The sequence below is a fragment of the Brienomyrus brachyistius genome, chromosome 4, assembly GCF_023856365.1.
Source record: "Brienomyrus brachyistius isolate T26 chromosome 4, BBRACH_0.4, whole genome shotgun sequence".
In the NCBI taxonomy this organism is placed as follows: Eukaryota; Metazoa; Chordata; class Actinopteri; order Osteoglossiformes; family Mormyridae; genus Brienomyrus; species Brienomyrus brachyistius.
The window spans coordinates 100214-121529 of record NC_064536.1 but is presented as its reverse complement, the minus strand read 5'-3'; the positions used below and the strand labels follow the sequence as shown (position 1 = coordinate 121529).

The 21316-nt window shown below is 47.1% G+C and overlaps 1 protein-coding gene across 1 annotated transcript in view; it reads right to left on the bottom strand.

Moving 5' to 3' along the window:
* LOC125740680 (catenin delta-2-like) overlaps positions 1–21316 on the bottom strand; it is a 143080-nt gene that overhangs the window by 51554 nt on the left and 70210 nt on the right. The window contains exons 11-13 of the mRNA XM_049012159.1: positions 15862–15994; positions 11892–12105; positions 3026–3209 (exon numbers count right to left, since the gene is read on the bottom strand). Coding sequence (XP_048868116.1) covers positions 3026–3209; positions 11892–12105; positions 15862–15994 — 531 coding nt within the window. The remainder of the gene's footprint in view (positions 1–3025; positions 3210–11891; positions 12106–15861; positions 15995–21316) is intronic.

Sequence of the window (21316 nt, the reverse complement as noted above, 5' to 3'; positions counted from 1 at the left end):
CACGGAGGAAGGTTGGTCTTTGGATGTGTTGCTACTATTAGCCCCTGCGTGGAGTTATAAGCTAGAAATGACTTTATATCTTTTGTGAAAGTATTTATTTAATACCGTATATTAAATGTGTTCCTTCCAGTAACCACTTGAATGACACTGACTCTCTTTCTCGCTCTCACATACATGCCTCTTTTGCATGATCTTTCTTTTGCTCCTTCTGATAACTGGATTTCATACAGTCTTTACACATTCTGCTCTTCAAGTCAACAATATTTATTACAAATATAAATTTAGCACTATTTAGCACTGTCCACAAGACCACACTAAATGTATAATTGTATTCCGTCTAATACTGTCCAATAATACACTTCAAGATAAAATTATATTGTTCTTTAGTGACAAATTTATGTGTAAATCACACTTATGTCACATAAGGCAATTACTATGGCATGCATAAATAACGTCTTTTAGCACAAAGTTTTACAACTTAATGATACATTTACACAGATTGTTACTTTTAACTTCACTTATTCCAATTCAGTCATATTATTCAGCATAACAAACAAAACAATGAACCTCTTTCTTGAAATTTTTACAAGTTTTGTGTATCGTGGTTATGATTAAAAGTTGCAATAATACCATATGGTAATGAGAACAGTAATGCATTACAGCCTGAATCCCTTTGCCCTTGAACAGAAAGGTACTTGCTACACTTTAATAGTAGAAAAGATTTTTAACATGTACATTCGTACCATGTTGACGTGGTACAAAATCGCATGTCACCATTGGTATTTAGGTGCATATTTTAATGCCAATACTGTGTATCAAAGTGCCATGTCATGATGTATGGGGGGGGGGAGAGAGATACCACGTCTAGAGAGGAAAATGCCATTTTCAGTCCCAAAAGCCGTCCATTCTCACGAGCTGGTCTGACGTGGAAAGTCTAATCAAGATTTCGCTCGAGAGAGACAGCGTTATATGCTGCACAGTTCACAAAAACCCCTGTGACTTTTCCAAAACTTTCTGATATTTTTTATTTTGCATAACTTTTCCGGGTCTGGAAAATGTCTTAATTCCATAATTTTTCCAGGATTTTCATGACTTTACGAACCCTGCAGCGTGCCCCCTGCCTTGTGTCCACGATGCCCCATCTACCTTATTTTCTGTGTTTCCTGGAACAGTCCCCTAACTCTACAACATTATATTTAATAAGCAATTACTGCAGATAGATGGATGAAATAGTATAATATGTAATAATATATTAATAATATATTTTTTTAAGTATATCAGGATAACTATAATATATAGACAGCAACAGCATGTCTCATTTAGAGACCTCCTGGACCTGCGAACGCCGCCATCTGACGTCCATGCTACGTGAGATAAGATGCCTTCGGCACTGTCAGGCGGCTCGGCTACCCGGAGTAACGTGGGCTGTGTGGTGCTAATAAAGGCTGCAACATCCCACAGTTGCACCGACACCCCTGCACACCGACACCCTACACGCTGACACCCCTGCACACCAACACCGCTACACATCGACACCCCTGTACACTGACATTCTACACACTGACACCCTTGCATACTGAAACGCTACACACCGACACCCCTGCATACTGACACCCTACACATCGACACCCCTGCACACCGACATTCTATACGCTGACACCCATGCATACTGACACACTACACACCAACACCCTTGCATACTGACACGCTACACACCGACACCCCTGCATACTGACACCCTACACACCGACACCCCTGCATACTGACACCCTACACACCGACACCCCTGCATACTGACACCCTACACCCCGACACACCTGCATACTGACAACTACATGCTGACACCCCTGCAAACCGATACCGCTGCACACCGACACCCCTGCAGAAAGGTAAAAACCCTTCAGTGTTCAAAGGAGAAACCTGAGATGTGGCATCTTATTCAAAATCTCACTGGGATGATTCCATAAAGGGAAATAAACTCAAAGAATTCTGCAACCAGCAGAGGGGGAGGGCACTTATGCCTGGGGTAATGGCAGCAGGTAGATGAGGCCTAGCGGGATGTAGTTTATGGCAGTAAGTATGCCGAGGGTAGGGCGCAGTAAGCATGTGGGGCACTGTAAGCGTTTTGGGGGCGGGTGCAGTAAGCATGTGGGGCACTGAAAGCCTGTGGAAGCCTGTGGAAGGCAGGGCATGGTAAGTGTGGGGCGCCATAACCCTGCGGGGCATGGTAAACATGTGGGGCACTGTAAGTGTGTGGGGCACTGTAAGCATGTGGTAGGCAGGGCATGGTAAGGATGTGGGGCACTGAAAGTGTGTGGGGCACTGTAAGCATGTGGGAGGCAGGGCATAGTAAGCATGTAGGGCACTGTAAATGAGTGGGGCACTATAAGCATGTGGTAGGCAGGGCATGGTAAGGATGTGGGGCACTGTAAGTGTGGGGCGCCATAACCCTGCGGGGCATGGTAAACATGTGGGGCACTGTAAGTGTGTGGGGCACTGTAAGCATGTGGGGCACTGTAAGCATATAGGAAACTGTAAGCATGTGGGAGGCGGGGTGCGGTAAGCGTGCAGGGTGCTGAAAGCATGCGAGGGGTGTGGCATAGTATGCATGTGAGAGGTGGGGCATAGTAAGTATGTGACGGGCGGGGTATAGTAAGCATGTGAGGGGAGGGGCATAATATGCATGTAAGGGGTGGGGCATAGTAAGTATTTGAGGGGCGGGGCATTGTTAGCATGTGAGGGGCGGGGCATAATAAGCAGGTGAGGGGCGGGGAATAGTAAGCATGTGAGGGGCGGGGCGTAGTTAGCATACGAGGGGTGGGGCATAGTAAGCATGTGAGGGGCGGGGCATAGTAAGCATGTGAGGGGCGGGGCATAGTAAGCAGGTGAGGGGCGGAGAATAGTAAGCATGTGAGGGGCGGGGCATAGTTAGCATGTGAGGGGTGGGGCATAGTAAGCAGGTGAGGGGCGGGGCATAGTAAGTATGTGAGGGGCGGGGCATAGTAAGCATACTGGAGGCGGGTACCTCAGGCAGCCGGTGGCATTGCGCAGCACCTGCGAGGAGTGCAGGTGCAGCTTGCGGTCCTCCTGGTGGGGGGATGTGTCCCATCCGGAATGCGGGATGATCACCGTGTTGGTGAGCACGGCCAGTGCGTCCTGGATGATGGGCATCTTCAGACCATCGCAGGACGACAGGTTCCACAGCACACCTGAGGCGAGGGGGGTGCGAGGTCACCAAGACATTCACAAGCACTGCAACACAATCACTCCCTGTTTCAGGTTTGATTAGGTAATTATTGTTATTTTCATACAATTTCTGCATTATTACGACCACGCATCTGTTACCATTTTCAGACACAAATCATACACATTTTGTCAGTTTATCACATTTATTGTTGTATTATATATGATACCAGTGTGAAGTGATTGTTACATTCATGATTAATGCCAGGTGCACACAGGGTTATGTATGAGACATATGACAGGCTCTTTCATCACTGTTCATGTTTACATGTTAGCCTTCAAATGATAAATGCAACATCGCAACAGTTTCACAACAAACACTGAATCTTGTTTTCAGGTACTAGGCTCAGAAAACTATAGAATTCCTGCAAAAAAAAAAACATAATTTCCTAAATAGTGTTTGCTTCAAAAAAATGTACGTTTCAGTACACCTAAGGGTCTGATGCCAACTGATCTTAATTTAGTTAATCACCATTACTTTAATTAAACAAGAATCTCATTTCATAAAGTGTTTTTAAAAAGTTAAACAAGCCATTGGCTATTCTATTATTACTGTGTCAGAAAACTGCTATCCAGTTAAAAAAGAACAAAAAGTCCTGCACTAAAACCAAAGACTGTGACTGCCAACAATTATTTCAATTATATAAAGAAAATACGGTGTAATCGAATCAGGGCCAAATCAGGATTAAAGCTGTCTTTCAAGACCTTAGATTAAATTAATCTGATTCTTGGAGTATCTGGGAATGTGTTTCCGATAAAGATCGCATTCTCGGTTCAGGATACGATATTGCCTTTTAGCTAAGCACACAGATGTCATCAAGAACACGGGGTTATGTTTAGCTGAGGAGCTGAGAAAAAAATCGGGGGAAAAAGCAATTTGTTGGGGAGTCCTGATAAGGAGAAATAACTTTGCTTCGTGAAATAGAAAGGCAGAGATCTGTTTGGCACTTAATGCCTCTGATAGTGTCCCAGCATTTTAACTCTATTGAACCACCACTGTCCAATAAAGACCAGACATTAAATGGAAATTTAAATCATTAATGTATATTTATCCATCCATCTATTCTGGATATGCAACCCTGCATGCTTACCAGCCCCCCCGAATGCTTACCATGCCCATCACAGGGCACAGGTAAGCGGACACCCTGGACGGGACGCCAATCCATCACAGGACATAAGGCAGGGGAAACCCTGGATGGGATGTCTGTCCATCACAGGACATAAGACAGGGAACACCCTTGATGGAATGTCAGTCCATCACAGGACATAAGGCAGGGGACACCCTGAATGGGATGTCTGTCCATCACAGGACATAAGGCAGGGGACAGCCTGGATGGGATGTCTGTCCATCACAGGACATAAGACAGGGAACACCCTGGATGGGATGTCTGTCCATCACAGGACATAAGGCAGGGGACACCCTAGATGGGATGTCTGTCCATCACAGGACATAAGGCAGGGGACACCCTGGATGGGATGTCTGTCCATCACAGGACATAAGGCAGGGGACACCCTAGATGGGATGTCTGTCCATCACAGGACATAAGACAGGTGACACCCTGGATGGGATGTCTGTCCATCACAGGACATAAGACAGGTGACAGCCTGGATGGGATGTCTGTCCATCACAGGACATAAGGCAGGGGACACCCTGGATGGGATGTCTGTCCATCACAGGACACACACCCTAGGCAATTTATAGATACTGATATGGATTGAGGGAGAAAACACATTGAAAGGATTCAGACCCCCAACTCTGGAGGTGTGAGGCAATAGCGCCCCCTTTGGAGGTACGTGCAACCTCATATATATACAGACACAATGTAACGTGGCTTTTAATTAATGTTTGTTTGCTTTTCTATTCACCATGGCAACATTCAACATATTATCTTCTGTTACATAATGATATTACTACGGAAAACCATCCATCCATCCATTTTCCAAACCGCTTATCCTATTGGGTCGCGGGGGGTCCGGAGCCTATCCCGGAATCAATGGGCACGAGGCAGGGAACAACCCAGGATGGGGGGCCAGCCCATCGCAGGGCACACTCACACACCATTCACTCACACATGCACACCTACGGGCAATTCAGCAACTCCAATTAGCCTCAGCATGTTTTTGGACTGTGGGGGGAAACCGGAGTACCCGGAGAAAACCCCACGACGACACGGGGAGAACATGCAAACTCCGCACACATGTGACCCAGGCGGAGACTCGAACCCGGGTCCCAGAGGTGTGAGGCGACAGTGCTAACCACTGCACCACCATGACTACGGAAAACCAATTTATAATACTTGTAGCTAGCATGTGTAAACCAATGTGTTTAACACTCTGAAATAATGAGAGGCGGTCACACTGTTCCCATTAACGTATGTTGTTTCCACGTCCTTGCAGTATCTTTGATAAGTTAGGGTTAGTGACAGATCGTTACAGGCCACCTGACACATGCATTCGTTGTCGGTCCTTGTTGTGAAATCCGATAAAAAGCTTCAGATTTAAGAGCGTGTAAAAGAAGGGAAATAAAAGAAGAGAGATAGGGCAAACACTCAGCAGGGAATGTACAGGCAGAATGCTGAATGCACAGCTATGAGGCAGTTTAGTGGTGAAGCAGGATTAAAGGGTCCATTTGTACGTCCTCATCTGTCATTTCGGTAAAACGGGGTTCGAACAAACAGACGGATAATTGTCCTATTTAGCAAAGCGGGACAATTCAACCTTCCGTATTGTCATTGCTGGGCGGCATTTACATAAACTCAACAAATCCCCCCAATCGCCCATGAACGACATTTAACAAACGCATCAGTAGCTAAGGCCGGCCGCTTTTGTCTGGTTACTGTCTTTAGCGTGCGCCTTCGCTTGTCGCTGACTGAGCTGTATGCCATTTCATACAGAGCACATGTTCATCCGGCAATTCACACATTGAATTCAGCTTAAACTCGCTGTCAGGCGGCTTGTTAGATGGCCATCAACAGAGGTGCATGGCTCAGCTGCAGAAAGTAAAACAAAAGTTTTGTTTCAACCAGCGAGCTGAAGGAGTCACAGTCACAACTGGTTGGTTGGAAACAAAATTTTCCTCAGGATTTTTACACTCTGGACCTGAACTTGCCACCTCTGCTGGCCACCAACAGGATTTTTGTTTAAAGTAATGGTGATTAACTAAATTAAGATTAAGTTGGCATCAGATTGTTCCGTAGACATATTCACACGCAACACGGGATGGCTGGAACACTGGAGAGAGAGCCCCCCCGAAGAGATCAGGCTCTGTGTTACAGGCTTTCTGACTTTGCTGATTAACGGCAGACTGCAGACCTGGAATCCTGTCTGCCAGACAGCCAGTCAGAAGAACAGGTGTTTCTCCTAAAACTGTCACCAGTTCGAAATTCATCTTATTAAGCGACGAAAGCTTCAAAGGCGCTGAAATAAGCCCCTTATTACATAGAGGAGTCCACAGTCCCATTTTCTGTGGGGCTCAGAACTTGAGGGTACCAGATTTGAAATATAAAATATAGCACTGGTGTGATTATCACGTGTAACAGACATGTCCATGGCAGCTGATGCGATTCTACGTGCTACGTTTCACGTGACAGCAACAGCACTTTGTGACAGCGATGTGAAAGGTGACTCCACTTCCCGGGCTAATTAAGCAAGCAAAGCAGGCCGACGATTACTGGACATGACAGAAAAGTTTTTCCTTTTGTGTGTCAAATCATTTTTAACCTGACAGGTAATGAGAACCAAAAACAAACCGACGCATCATTCAGCCGCCTGATGTCTTGGTAATAAGAGCTTTGCATCTGAGGTGACTGGGTACATATATTAGGATGGAGGTGAGTCTGCGCATGTACTAGGATGGAGGTGATTGGGCATATATATTAGGATGGAGGTCACTGGGCACATATATTAGGATGAAGGTGACTGGGCACATGTACTAGGATGGAGGTGATTGGGCATATATATTAGGATGGAGGTCACTGGGCACATATATTAGGATGAAGGTGACTGGGCAGATGTACTAGCATGGAGGTGACCACACATATAAGTTCCGTACACAGCTGGGAATCGAACCCCTAACCCCGGAGAGCAGAGCACACTCAGCTTGCATCTTTGCTCCGCTTGTTCCGATAGTTTCAGTCTAATTTACACAGAGACACATTCAATCAAACACGTTCACTCCAGAAAGTGGGAGACGAGGGCACATTGTAGCTCATTTGTGCCCTGAAAGCATTACCTTCATCCCACGATGGCAAACACTGTCGAGAGAATTTCCAACAGAAGAGCAGGAACAATGAAAGGTATCACTAAAATGTTATTAAACTCGTTATTCGACCGCACTCCCCTCAATTAAGGGCACATCCTCAGTAAAATCACTTACAGTAATTACATTTATAGTCATTCCCTGTTATATCTTTTTCCTTTTTTATGGTTCCTGTAATATTGATCTAAGGCGGCAGCACTTTCAATGCCTGAGGAAGAGATATTATGACAGCGGGCTTTTGACTTCTCCGAGCCTGCAAGGCGTCTCAAAATGCCAAAACGCTGGTAAAATGTTAATCAAGGTTCAAAATGGCGGCAGCGCTCCGCGATCAAGAGCCGTCAAAAGCCGAAATTGCTTCCGCCAGCTTCATGCGAGCCAGGCCCCCCCCCCCCCCCGTTCTTCGCAGCTAGCCACGCGGCACGCTCGGAGACGGCATGCTGTGCCGTGAGGCTGGAGGAGATGCGGGGGCCGAGCGATCGCTGCTGGCATGACGGCTGCTCTCTCTGTGAACCCGGCTGCGACAAGCCCCGCCCCCATCTGCAGTCCCCCGCTTAACATACCCCAATGTGGCATGTGGCTCAGCAGGTCAGGACAATATGCGAGTGCTCAGAAGGTTGCTGGTTCAAATCCCAGGGTCAGCAGAGCGATTTCCCCGTTGGACCCCAGAGCAAGATCCTTAACCCCTAATTGGTCCAGGCACTGCAAGGCTGTCACTTTAATAAATTAAATGTAGTCTTGGCATGGTGCTCCTAGAAGGCACTGTTACAGCACTACAGCTCTATATCTGCGCCTACATAAATAGATATACCCCCCTACTGGCTCACATGCGGAGCGGCTGGAGTGTCATGGCCGTCCCAGCTGAGGTGGGATGGGCCACACGGGTGTTTGCACACGCCGCTAATAGAGGGTCTCCAGTGGATGAGAGAAAGGTGCCCTGTGATCAGGCAGTAAATCACATCGGGGGGGCAGAGCCCAACAGTGACAGGGAAGGCGACCCAGGTGCCATGTGCGTGAAACAGCACTGCAAATGGATAGAGAAAACGCAGACTATAATCCATGCATGCGTCTATCCTGCTTATTCAGGGGGCCTGGAGTCTCTCCCCGAAGCCACAGGGGACAAGCAGTAACCACCAGTCTATAGTATTACATGCACATTTTATTAAGATTCCTCTTAATAAAACCTCTTGCACGTGTCTGGAAAATAAGCAGCACAGCCTATAAATAATGTTTTCACTGTTGTGGCCTTTGGTAGTAAAAAGTCAGATAAGTGGGACTTATTGATGTGCTGACAAATAATGAACAAGCACCAACAAGGGGACAGGGCATTAAACCAATCAGTGACTGATCCCGCCTCAGTTGCCCTTCTGCAGGAGCATTGGTTCTTTGGTATATAAGGCTTATTTTGAACATTGTGTTCATTTGCTCACTGCTGCCTGTGGTGTCGGCAGCAGCATGTCGAAAGTGAAGTCGAGTCATTTCTCAAGGGTTCAACAGCCTCCCCGTCCTGCTCTAGCGGATCACTGGCCCCCATTGAGTGCCCAGGCAGCTGCTCTCCAGTGTGCTGGGAGCATGGCCGACCCGAGCTCGGCTCTGCCGATCCGAGCACTCACCGCGAGCCTGCTCACGAAATAATGGCCGCCTGCCATTGGCACAGCAACATGCCACATGCGAGTGTGTGCGGCTCGAAAGCAGTCGGCCGTCTGAAAGCCACTGTCAGCGTTATTTACAATAGTCCCTTTAGGAGCCGGTCTGGGAACAAGGTGAGACACCATGTCTGGGTTGAAAAAGCACAGGAAAAAGCAGCAAATGCAACCAACTTCTTCTCGATAACCAAAGGCAATAATAATAATAAGATACCTTCAAAAGCATAGTCAGATATGAAGAACCAGCATGTCTGCAGAATAAAAAGTCTGACCGACACCTTTACTCATATTATGTGGGAAAAGGCCCATGTCTGTGGGAGAAGGGTTCATGCATTATAGAGCATTTATACACGGCTGGACGTCTAGATCAGACACAAAGAGGCAGTGGACGAGAAAGACGGACCCCCTTTTCCACGAAACAAAAAGCCTGCGATGACTATTCCAGGTACCTCTTGGTCACATGAGCAAAGTCATCAGGAAGAGTCACGCGTCCAAATGGCTCTAACTGTGATCGCGCCTTATAACAGACCGAGAAGACGGACGTCTATAAGCCATAGAATCTAGGGTCCCAGTGCCGGTGAATTTTCAGCAAAAACATTCAAAGTTGCTTCACTCACACTGATTTTTAATATAAATGTTAATCTTCCCACAGGATGCATGAGCTCAGTCAATTTGCCCAGTATCTCAGCCGTCGAGTGTCTCCATCAAACGTACCCATGGCTAGCTCTCCGCGCATCACCCGCCGACCGGACACCGCTGTAAAAGCAGTACGACCCCCACACAACGTACGCACCCCTTACAGAGAGCGACCTCTGCAGTGTGATAACTGACATAAGGAATGCCACATTCATTCAGATGCCATCACCCCAGTGTCACTTTACACAGCCTCCGTTTCGCACTGGAAACGTGGCAGTCTGTTTGAACCAACTCCATTTAATTAGCAAAAATAGAAAAATAAATCAATGGAAATCCTGTATGACAAGGATAGTGATTCATATCACACTTCCTGACAAACCCCTAAGACCTCTAGCATCCCCGTGCCTTTGAAAGAAGACTTTTTATTCTATTTTACAGGTCTCATAGTTTACGGTACTTTGGTGCAATGCTTCCCAACCCAGTCCTTGGAGACCCCCAGACAGTCCACATTTTTGCTCCCTCCCAGCTCCCAGCCAATCAACACCAAATGCCTAGCAAGGCTGCACTGTGATCTGGGAGGGAGCAAAAATGTGGAGTAATGGGTATTGGGAAACACTGCTTTGGAGAACAGATTATATCTATTTAATCTCTCAGGGAGCAGCATCGTATAGCTACTGCCCTCCTGCATTTCCTGGTTTTAAAGCATGCACTAAACTGAAAAGCAGCAATAAATACCAAAACAGAAAGTCTTTATGAAACACAGAATTCACAGGCAAGACAAAAACGTCACGGCATTAATGGGGAGCAAATCTCAATATAAAGAACTTCTGGAAAAGGAAATAAAGAAGAGAGCCGAATGCCTAAAGCTGAAATAACAATGTCCAGATGATGGCGCTGACAGATGACTTGTGAGGATGAGCTGTCTATCCCGGCAGGGATTCTCCCCATGCACTAATCCTCCTATGCAGAACAATTAGCTTTTTTCACCGTACGCTTCCAAACGTTGAATGCTGTCCAAATTTAATCCTCTCTTCAACGAGGATCACTTCATAATCCACAGCAAGCACGATGCGGAATTCCGAGATGCGTACCCATCCGCATGCGCGGCAAAACACTCCGGGGGACGTCAGGATTCGAGCAGGATAAATGGAGTGGCGTCGGCGATGGCTTGGGGTAACAGATGACTGCCACCGCTGAACACTGTCATTGTCACTGCTAAACGCTGTCACTGCCACTGCTAAATGCTGTCACTGCCACTGCTAAACGCTGTCACTGCCACCGCTAAATGCTGTCACTGCCACCGCTGAACGCTGTCACTGCCACCGCTGAACGCTGTCACAAATGACTGTCTCCCGGTGGAGAAACGAGCATCATCAGCATGAGAAAAACACAATGTGACGAGTGACGGATGATTTCTGATGGATGAAGCGTCATCTTAGATATCAGCTTATGCTTTACCTTCCAAATGTAGCCAGATGCTAATTAGCTAGCCAGGCACTAATTAAAACATCCCGCGCTAGAGATCCTGATTTCAGGGAGGTGGATGAGGGGCTGTGGGGGGCTGCTTAGGCAGAATTACCATACCACCATGGTCTTTTTGGTATTTTGCGTATAATGAGGTATTTTTGTTAGAAAAATAGTCCAACTCCCCCAACCAACCTCGGCAAATTACATCAGGAAATACCAAAATACCGCTACTTTTCAAAATGCTTGTCAAAATAACGTATACCGCAGTATAATATCTGGACAGTATTACGGTACTGAAAATCAGATCCTGATGATGATCCAGATGTTGTGCGACCAGGTGGGGCAGAGTTGCAGCCCTACAACTTCTTGCTGGCTAATTTTACCACTGCTGAATAACAGATTGACAGATTTCCAAGACATTGCGCATTATTTGCAGGTTTTGCAAAGCCATTATTTGTCAAGGAACTGCTGTCAATTTATGGGGTTCTCCCGGGAACTTAATGGAGAGGTGAGATGTCTGCTAATTAGCTAGCCGGATGCTAACATGCCAGTTAGCCCCTGACGTAGGTTTGCTGTAGCGTCAAGATTTCATTTCGCTGATCTGCTCCCGTGCCCCCGCCTCCCCCATGCCGTGGGCTGCCTACCTGTGAGCAACTCGCGGATCTCCACGTCCGTCGTCTTGCGTAAGAGCCGCACCAATGCAGGGATGCCACCACAGTTCTTCAGGGCGATCTTGTTGTCGTCGTTGGCCTTGCCGTAGACGAGGTTGCGCAGCGCCCCGCAGGCGCTCCGATGCACCTCGCTCATCCGGTGGTCCAGCAGGTCCACCAGCAACTGGATGCCCCCCTGGCGCCGGATCTATGGACAGCGGAGGGGTCAGGGGCCTGTACAGTGATGCCGAGGTGCACCTGAGCGATGTGAGTGCTTTCTGTCTTACAGAGGTGCACAGATGTGTGTTACCTTACAAGAAAAAAAGGAACATTCTGAGATGCAGCAGCTGAGGAAACCAGCAAAACTGATAAAAGTTCATCTAAGGTTTGGCGGAGAAGAAAATGGCCTCAAAAGGCCGTACAGAATCAAGAAAAGGCCTGAAGCCAATCGATCGTCTGGTGGGCATCTCTCCACTGCCGAGCGCAACCGTGCATGGCAAATTCCAGGCAGATCAGCCGGACGCATTGGTCCAAGACGAAACAGGCAGGCAATAAGAGCCCTGGCTGCCAATCAAAGATACAGATAACTGTCTGAGGGCGGGGTTGATAACTCACAGGCAGTAAGATCCCTGGCTGCCAATCAGAGAGATGGATAAATGTCTGAGGGCGGGGCTGATAACTCACAGGCAGTTAGGGCCCTGGCTGCCAGTCAGAGAGATGGATAAATGTCTGAGGGCGGGGCTGATAACTCACAGGCAGTAAGATCCCTGGCTGCCAATCAGAGAGATGGATAAATGTCTGAGGGCGGGGCTGATAACTCACAGGCAGTAAGATCCCTGGCTGCAATCAGTGAGATTTATAAATGTCTGAGGGCGGGGCTGATAACTCACAGGAAGTAAGATCCCTGGCTGCCAATCAGAGAGATGGATAAATGTCTGAGGGCGGGGCTGATAACTCACAGGCAGTAAGATCCCTGGCTGCCAATCAGAGAGATGGATAAATGTCTGAGGGCGGGGCTGATAACTCACAGGCAGTAAGATCCCTGGCTGCCAATCAGAGAGATTGATAAATGTCTGAGGGCGGGGCTGATAACTCACAGGAAGTAAGATCCCTGGCTGCCAATCAGAGAGATTGATAAATGTCTGAGGGCAGGGTTGATAACTCACAGGCAGTTAGGGCCCTGGCTGCCAATCAGAGAGATGGATAAATGTCTGAGGGCGGGGCTGATAACTCACAGAATTTGCCTAAAGGCCTGGGCCATAGAAACACTCCTCTTTCATACCCCCCTCCTGGGGGTGGCCCGTCCTGCACCTTTTTAGTAGCTGCAGTAGTGTCGGCGATATATATCATAATAAAATTCCAAAGATAACTGCACTGTGGCTGAGATCTACAGCCAACCAGAGTGAGTAACCAGTCAGAAGGCAGCAAAGGGTATAACAGTTGCTCGGTAATACCAAGCCAATGGCAATTACTGAGCAGTGGTTGGGCGCCCACTACTGAAGACGGCAGACACTGACAGTGTGAGCTCGATGACTGGGGGGGGGGGCTTTCACCAGCAAGGTATACGAACACTGAGGCTAATTAGCACATGGGTTGGTTAGCTGTTTTAAGATGGCTGTTCCGCATGGGGATGAGTGTTCCTCTCAGGAAACATGTGGTATGTGGCATGGGGTCAAAGCCGGAGACTCCATTTCTATTTCCGGGGTTTTCCACCACCAGCAGCCTATGGATATTTGTCGTTTTTCCTCCAGGGACCTATAACCGGGGATTCTATTTGCAAACATTACATCGATGCAACGGCATCTTTGGGCTTTGAAAGGAGCTTTAGAAATGTATGATATTATTATTATCGTTATTATTATTATTTTAGGAGTAGTAGTAGTGCGGTGGGTATCGGTGGTATTTACAACTACTTGCATTTGTGTAAGGTGTGCCCCCCCCGCATTGGCCACAAACAGTCAGTACAGTAGGGGGGGGCTGCAAAGTGCAATAAACTGGCCCCTGGGGGTGGGGGAGCAGGGGGGGAGGATTTGGCTGAATGGCTGCCAATAGCAGTCAACATCCAAATCATAATTTTCATATATCGCATCGTTCAGGCCCAATTATTTTGTTAACGAAAACGGACAGACGGATACTAATTTCCGAATATTGCGGAGCTAACGCTGACCTATGGCCAACAGGGCGCCGAACGAGGAAACAGCTGTCAAAGCGGGAGAACGCGAGAACAGGTGGCGCTTGTCAGCTTGTGAGGTGAGAAATCTCTTCTCCCCTAATTGCAATAAACATTGATACTGTGTTTACGGAAATAAACGCATTAAGTAATCCGTTTGGCGGTGCCACCTGTGCTCGTGACTGGAGACTTACGCATATGTGAATTTCTTTTGTTTTCACGTCTTCATTGCTGGGGCCAGAAACAGAAAAGGCCTTTTTAAGCGGCGTGCTGTGGAAGGCCCAGTTCAGCCCCAAAGCGCTCTTTTTCAATGCTGACACAAAACAAATGGGTGTCAACCAATCAGGGCCACAAACGGCCACTAGCTAACTCTGCTGCTGATCCTTCTTTATGGTGCCGAATGTCAGCATACCGTAATGTTTGGAATTTAAGCCTTTCAGACATTGATGCACAGACCCTCACAATGCAAAACAAATGAGGGTTTAGATAAGAAGCACATTTTAGTTTCTTCTCGCCCACGACTCCTGCTACGACGCGTTAATACAACTGACACAACCTGAACACAATAGCACATACAAAAACGGCCCCAGACAGATAAGCCTAAATTATTTAAAGGGATTTGCCGGTTGCCAAAACAGCATGCGTTGAAGTCATTAATATTTATATCGGCCGAGAGCCAGGTTATCAAGGCTCGCTAAAATAATTCTCAGGCTATCAATATTTAACATCAAATCAAAATTATATCTCTATCTGCCTCATACGCTGTACGTTGGCCATATTCAATACTAATATTTAAATATAAAAGTATGTATGTTTCAAAATTATATTTCAATAAGTAAGTCAAATGTGAAACACTAGTGGATATAAAATAAATGCATAATTTTACAGTTAATATTTCTTTATTACTATTAACATAAGCGTATCTTTCATGTTAATTATGAATGAATATTTCAGTAGATATTTATTAGAGGTTATTTATAATATATTATACTATGTACTGTAGCCACACCATCGCGTCGCCTCATCCGGTAAATAAGCCAGCATCTGTGCACCATCGGAAGGGTGAAGCCTGGACCTGCTCATCATCAGAGGTGCAGTCTCTCATAGGTCCTGGAAAAGCTACTTCCCGCCCCCTTTGGACTAAATCTGGTATCTCTGTTGGTATCTCCCTCTTGCCCCTCCCCCTCCTCTCACATCCAGATTACTCACCATCCTCCATCACAGGACGCCTCTAAACATCCGTGACGACCTGTGCCGGCGGTGATAAGAGCGCCCCCCCGGTGGCATCAGCTCATCGATACGTGTAAGGAGAGGGGTGCCAAGCCGGTGGTTCATGCCAGCTTGCTGGCTATCTCCCCAGGATGTAACACGCCCAACTTTGATTCAGCGGCATGACGAGAACAGCGCACGTCGCCAAAGGCCCCATTCAGTGCCGTGTCCAGTGAGAAGCAGTACGCACTGCGCTCAGACACTGCCCATCCCGTCATGCAGTGGGACCGTACATCCCTCCGCCTCCTTGTCATTGTCCTCCTGAATGCAGTGTTCTGGCAGGGGCGAGGCCCAGGAGGAGACGGCCACTGGCGGCGTGGGGATTGCTCCACGCCTCCCCTCGCGCTCTGCCTGCCTTGGATTAAAATCACGAGGACGGCAGCCTCTGGCTTTGGTTTGGCAAACTCACTGGTGTCGCCGAGAATGCTTTGCAAGAGCACCAGCGCTCCTATAAAGCAGCCAGGCCACTGGACTATCTGCAGTCAAAGGGCTGCTGACGAGCAGCTGCACTGGGTGTCACTGTACCTCCGACTTGATCTTGTTGTCCCCGAAGCACAGGTGCTGCAGGTAAGCGGCGGCGTTGGACTGGACCGAGGGGAACTGGTGCTGCAGCATCTGGATCACCTCCGGCAGCTCCGGGTCCCTCCAGCCGAACTCCCTGCTCGCAGACGCACAGGCACACGCAGACGCACACAGGGAGAGAGCATGTGTTGGTCGGCTGTTGCCATGGCACCCCACCTTGACTCCGCCACACGGCCCTGTCTTCCCGAGCCCATATCTGCTGTGCTGCCCACACCGCCGCCCCTCACTGGACATGGGCCTGAGGGAACGTCTCAGAAAAGCTGCCTGAGGTGGGTCTTCTTTGTTACCTGACACCTTGTACTGGATGAAAACACTCAAAGACAACCTAACTAAGCTGGTGTTGACATGTAGTGTACATTGCACAGGCAGTCCTGCTACAACGCATGATACCACACTGCGAATCTGTTCTAATCTGATCGATATATTAATACCCAGGTCCAATACAATGCAGAATCGCATTTGTATTTGTATGATTTTCAGTCAGTCAGAGAAAAGCACTGCGCAAACTACAAAGCGTACGAAGGTCTTAGCGAGAAACACTACTGAAGTGAATGATAGTGATGTCCGATTTGTGAATGAATCGTTCTTTTAAGCTGGTTCCTGTCAGTGAACTGGTTAAGCTAGTTTTCAGAATTGAACTTTTCAAATATTCACATGCTGCACAGGTCAGTGTAATAAAAACAAGACAGAATAAGTCTTAGCCACTAAAAATCAAAAAATATTTGACAAATGAACATATAAAAACACACAGCTAATTTATTATTTTTATTATTCTATAATATTATGTATAAAATACATCATTCCCCTAACCCTGCTTGTCGCATTGGATATGTGTACTTCCATACGTGATTGAAAGTGAAAGTGAGGTTTTTCAAAAGCACATTAATCGCGTTATAGCAGGACTGACTGTACCTCTTAAGATCCACCGGCACTTTTACAGTAAGTAATTTTCTCCTTCTCATTTCTCAGTTCAAAGGTTTAACAGGCCAGCAACTCCAGCCACCTGCACACACATTGGGTTACTTAATGTGATTTAATCTGAGCGCGGAGATGGGCTTTGCACAGAAAGTATACATTTTATCGGGGGGCTTGGGAGTTAAGGGATTTCTCATCCACTGGGTAAAGAGGACAGCCGTGCGAGTGGGTTTACAGAAACAGCCACAAAGGGGCGGGTTTACACTCGTAAATGAATCCACAGATTTGGCGTCACAGTAACACAGATACAACTCAAGCACATGAATAGCGACAAATGCGGCACATTCAAAATATGACCTACTGCACCATCCCGAGAAGATTTCCTTGTTACACGGCCTTGTACTGCTCACTAGAGCCCTTCCAAAACAAGACAACTGCCTTAGGTCTCCGCAGTCCTCGCTGAGTAGGTGTCTCTATTTATGTGTTAGAAGCACGGAATATCAAAACAGAATTAGCTGCTGTACTCAAGTGAAGTGGAAAAAAAAGAGTATGTCTTAGTTATAAAAATGCCAGATCCGCACGAGGGCCGCAGTGATCTCCGCTTGCAGTTGAGAGTGTGTTATAGTGACAAGAGCGTAACACAGCTGCAGGGCGATATTCTCACTGAGCACTTTGTGGAAACCCTCTCTCAGGCGTCCACCAGCAGCCCGTGAGTACAGCGGCTGTGCCTGGCACCAGCCCGAGAAGATCGACCTTTATTCTGAGGTCCTTTGGAAATGGAGCCCTTTCGTCGTGGATCACTGCCATTATGGCCATTTTCTGAGAGGAGAAATTCTCGCTGTCGGGGTGGCGAGGTATCAAGTGGTAAATGTGTGAGCCAGGACAGCAGAGAGCAATTCGGGCAGGATGCTTGGACTCCCAACCACAAGTGCTGGGGGCAGTGTGAAAAACCCACAGCTACTCAGAGAGTTGCTAATTGCTGGGTAGAGCATCCCCCAGATGTATACAAATACATCACGACTCCTTGATTTGCATGTGGCTGTGTAGAATTGTAGCTCATGGGAGTTTTACTTACACAAAACTGTTCTGAGGCCAGACTGAAAAAAAAATGATTGGTCCAGATAACCAATCAGATTGTAGAAGATGTGGGTCTAAGCAATTAGAGGAGGTGGGACCAACCAATCACTTCTTGGTCCCGCCTCCTGTAATTGCTTGGACCCACCTCATCCACAATCTGATTTGTTATCTCTCTGAACCAATCATTTTTCATTGTGCCCTCAGAACATTTTTATGCAAGTAAAACTTCCATGGGCAGAATTGTACCTGTATTCACAGCTGTATGATGCACTGAAACTCAGGTTAAAACCCTTTAGACAGCCTTCAGTCCATGTCCTCTGCTGCTACACTGTCCCTGCTCCTTGGCCAGAGCTTAGATGTTACTCTGCATGGCTTATTTTTCATTTATGGAGCAGATGCTACATGATAGAGACCAGGGGCAGCCAGTGTCCCTAGAGCAGATGGAGTTAAGGGTATTTCCCAAGGGCCCAAGAGCAATATCAGTCTGCCAGCCAGGGGATTTAAACTAGCAACCTCCCGATCACAGGTAGTCCTAATGAACAGAGGCACACTCCCAAATAACCAGATTGCTGGAGACAATCTCCAACCTGTAATTTTGTTATGTTTTTCCAACAGGCCATATTTTACAACTGATTCGTGATAATGTTACACCGTTTTTTAACGAGCAGAAATAATGCTACTGGCGAATAGTATGACATCAGTGTTATCAGCGAGCAATGCGTTAACACAGGCGTCTGCGTGGGACGAGACGCTAGTCACTAGTTACGACCCGAGTCAGTTAAGCTACAACGATTCACAGAATTAATCTGTGTGTGGGCAGACTGTTGAGTGGAAAGGCAATAAAACTCAGCAAGCTATCAGCACCACTCATTACCTCAAATTAATAATATAAATAAACTAAGCAGGCAATGCATAAATCCAGTGGCTAACAGATACATGATTCAGAGACAGTACTAGCATATCTCACACCTGACTGTGAGGCCGTTTAGTTCGACTGTAATGACTAGCTTAGTCCCTCACAGGAAAACTTGCAAAAAGCCACTCGAAATTGTCGTCTAGTTACAAAACTCTAAAGCTTTTCTACAAAGGCCCATAGAAGTCTAAGATAAAAACATAAAAGTGAGTTTTTTTCCCCTTTCCCACAAACTTCCCTTCACCTGCTTTGCTAAGGCTTTCAACTAAAGCGGCAGTTTTAATCCATTTATTCAGCAGGACATTTTACCTGAGCGATTCGGGTTAAGTACCCATTTCAAGGCGTCTTTCTGGGACCCGAATGAGCAGCATTAGCATTACAAAGTCCCCGGCCCCCACCTGCACGATACACTAAACTTAACTGCTAAATAAACACTCCCAGTCAACAAGAACATCCACCCAGCTGTTCCTGTGTAAGGCAAGGCCTGTACGATGAGGTTCTGCTGTTAACGACACGCCACCATGGGCCACAACGGAAAAAACAACAAAAAAAACTACGATAAACTGATTGGACTGCTGCTGATTACAGACATTGCACGCAATGTATTCTCTGATATATGATGCACTGCAGGAACTCAGTAAAGAAAACAAAGTTTAAAAAATCCTAGTATGAATGATCCAGGCTGCTGGTTCCCCCGCATGAGGACAGACAGCCACAGACCCTGAGCGAGTCCCAAACTCAGGAAATAGGCACCACAAACGGACCCGGGCCCAGCCTCACTCCACCGGTGCCCCTGTCCCGAATGTCTCTGAGTCTCCCTCACAGTGGAGAAACGTTTAAAATAATGATGAGAAACAAAACACAGTGGGAGGTGGAGGCAGACCTCTGGGGGGGTGGCCCTCCACTACCCACAATACACTGCACCCTCGAGGAGCGGACAGACAGTCGCTACAGACCCATAATTCTTCCTGTGGCCTCGGCGTGGGACGGGAAGGACGAAGGAATTATTTAAATCACAGACGGCCTTCCGAGAGAAATGGGCCCAAAAATGTAATTACGAAAAGGTTAATGGAGAGCCAGGACGGATTCTAAAAAAATACGGCATCTCCAGATTGGCCTTTTCAGACCTGATTAGAACAGTCCTCTAAAAGGAAATACTTAACGATCCCTTCACTCTGCGGGCCTAAACTCAGCCGTATCCATGATGACGGCCTCAGCAGGTACGTAATGCTCTGGTAGGACAGCAGAGGGCAGCGCTATGGAGCCCTAGACCAGGGGGGCCACGGGGTCCCTTAGCAAACGCAGCCTTCACCAGGCCGCAGAAGCTGACCTGCCCAACCTACACCCCTCTACACATCAAGGACACCAGTCGCTCGGAAACGAAGCATCCTTCCGCAAACTACAAACTGGTACAATAAGTCTAATACTAATTTGCCCGTCAGTACATACATAGACACAACCAGAGTGCCTGAAAAAACTTCTGTTTCCGCTATAATTAGAATTATTACTAATATATATATCTGGATGCAAACACATCTTTGCCAGGCAGCCAAAACAGCACCAGAAGAGACACTGGCTACGCCATTCTTCACACATTTCCCTGAAATTCCCTTATTCCCAGCGTCTGTAAGGCTTTAAACAGGGATTCGTCCTCATCGTCTCATCTCTCGGTTCCACGTCTCCCCGGCAACCCTGCTCGTTCTCGCTTACGTTCAATCAGCCCGGCTCAACACACAGGCGTGACCAAGTGCGCACTCCCCCCCGCAGCCTCTCACCTGATGTACTTTCAGCCTTTCTTACCGTAACGTTTGTAATATTTACTCATGGACGTTTCACAAACTTGCCAAACCATTCAACACCTGCAACTGAAATACATCCGGCCGCTAGCCACGTCCGCGATGCTCAGAGTATTTTAAAACGCACAGAGAATAATTAATTCTGCGTAAGCTGTTAGATGTTTATGCGATTTTTATTATCCTGTGTGATTTTTCTAGTCATCAGTTCAATCTCGCCATCCAATGTGGTCGTTTAAATGATACTGAAGCTCGGTTCTGTGTCTCTGGCATGGTGTCCAGGATAAACGGTTGGAAAATGGATGGACAGGGCTTGACTCTAAATCCCCAAGACACCAGTAAGTGCCAAAGAGGCTCATTAGCAAGATTCCCCTTTGCAAACAAAACACTACTCCAGTCACCTGATGTGGCAGCTTTAAGCACACAAACATTGCAGCAGTTCAGGGTCACACGCCCACAAACGCTTCTGCATGGATTCCTGAAGGAAGCAGTAAGTGTTGGTACCTGCTAGGAGTCAGTTAAAAAAAGACACACACTCAGACACACGCACAAGAAAATAAAACTATGAATAAATAAACCAGGGGGCGAATCTGTGTCAGCACACAAAGAATGAAACTTCCCCCAGAGGAAACAGCTGTTACTGAAAAAGTGCAAATAGGTTGTGAGAGAAAATGACAGTATGATTCTGCATAATTGGCAG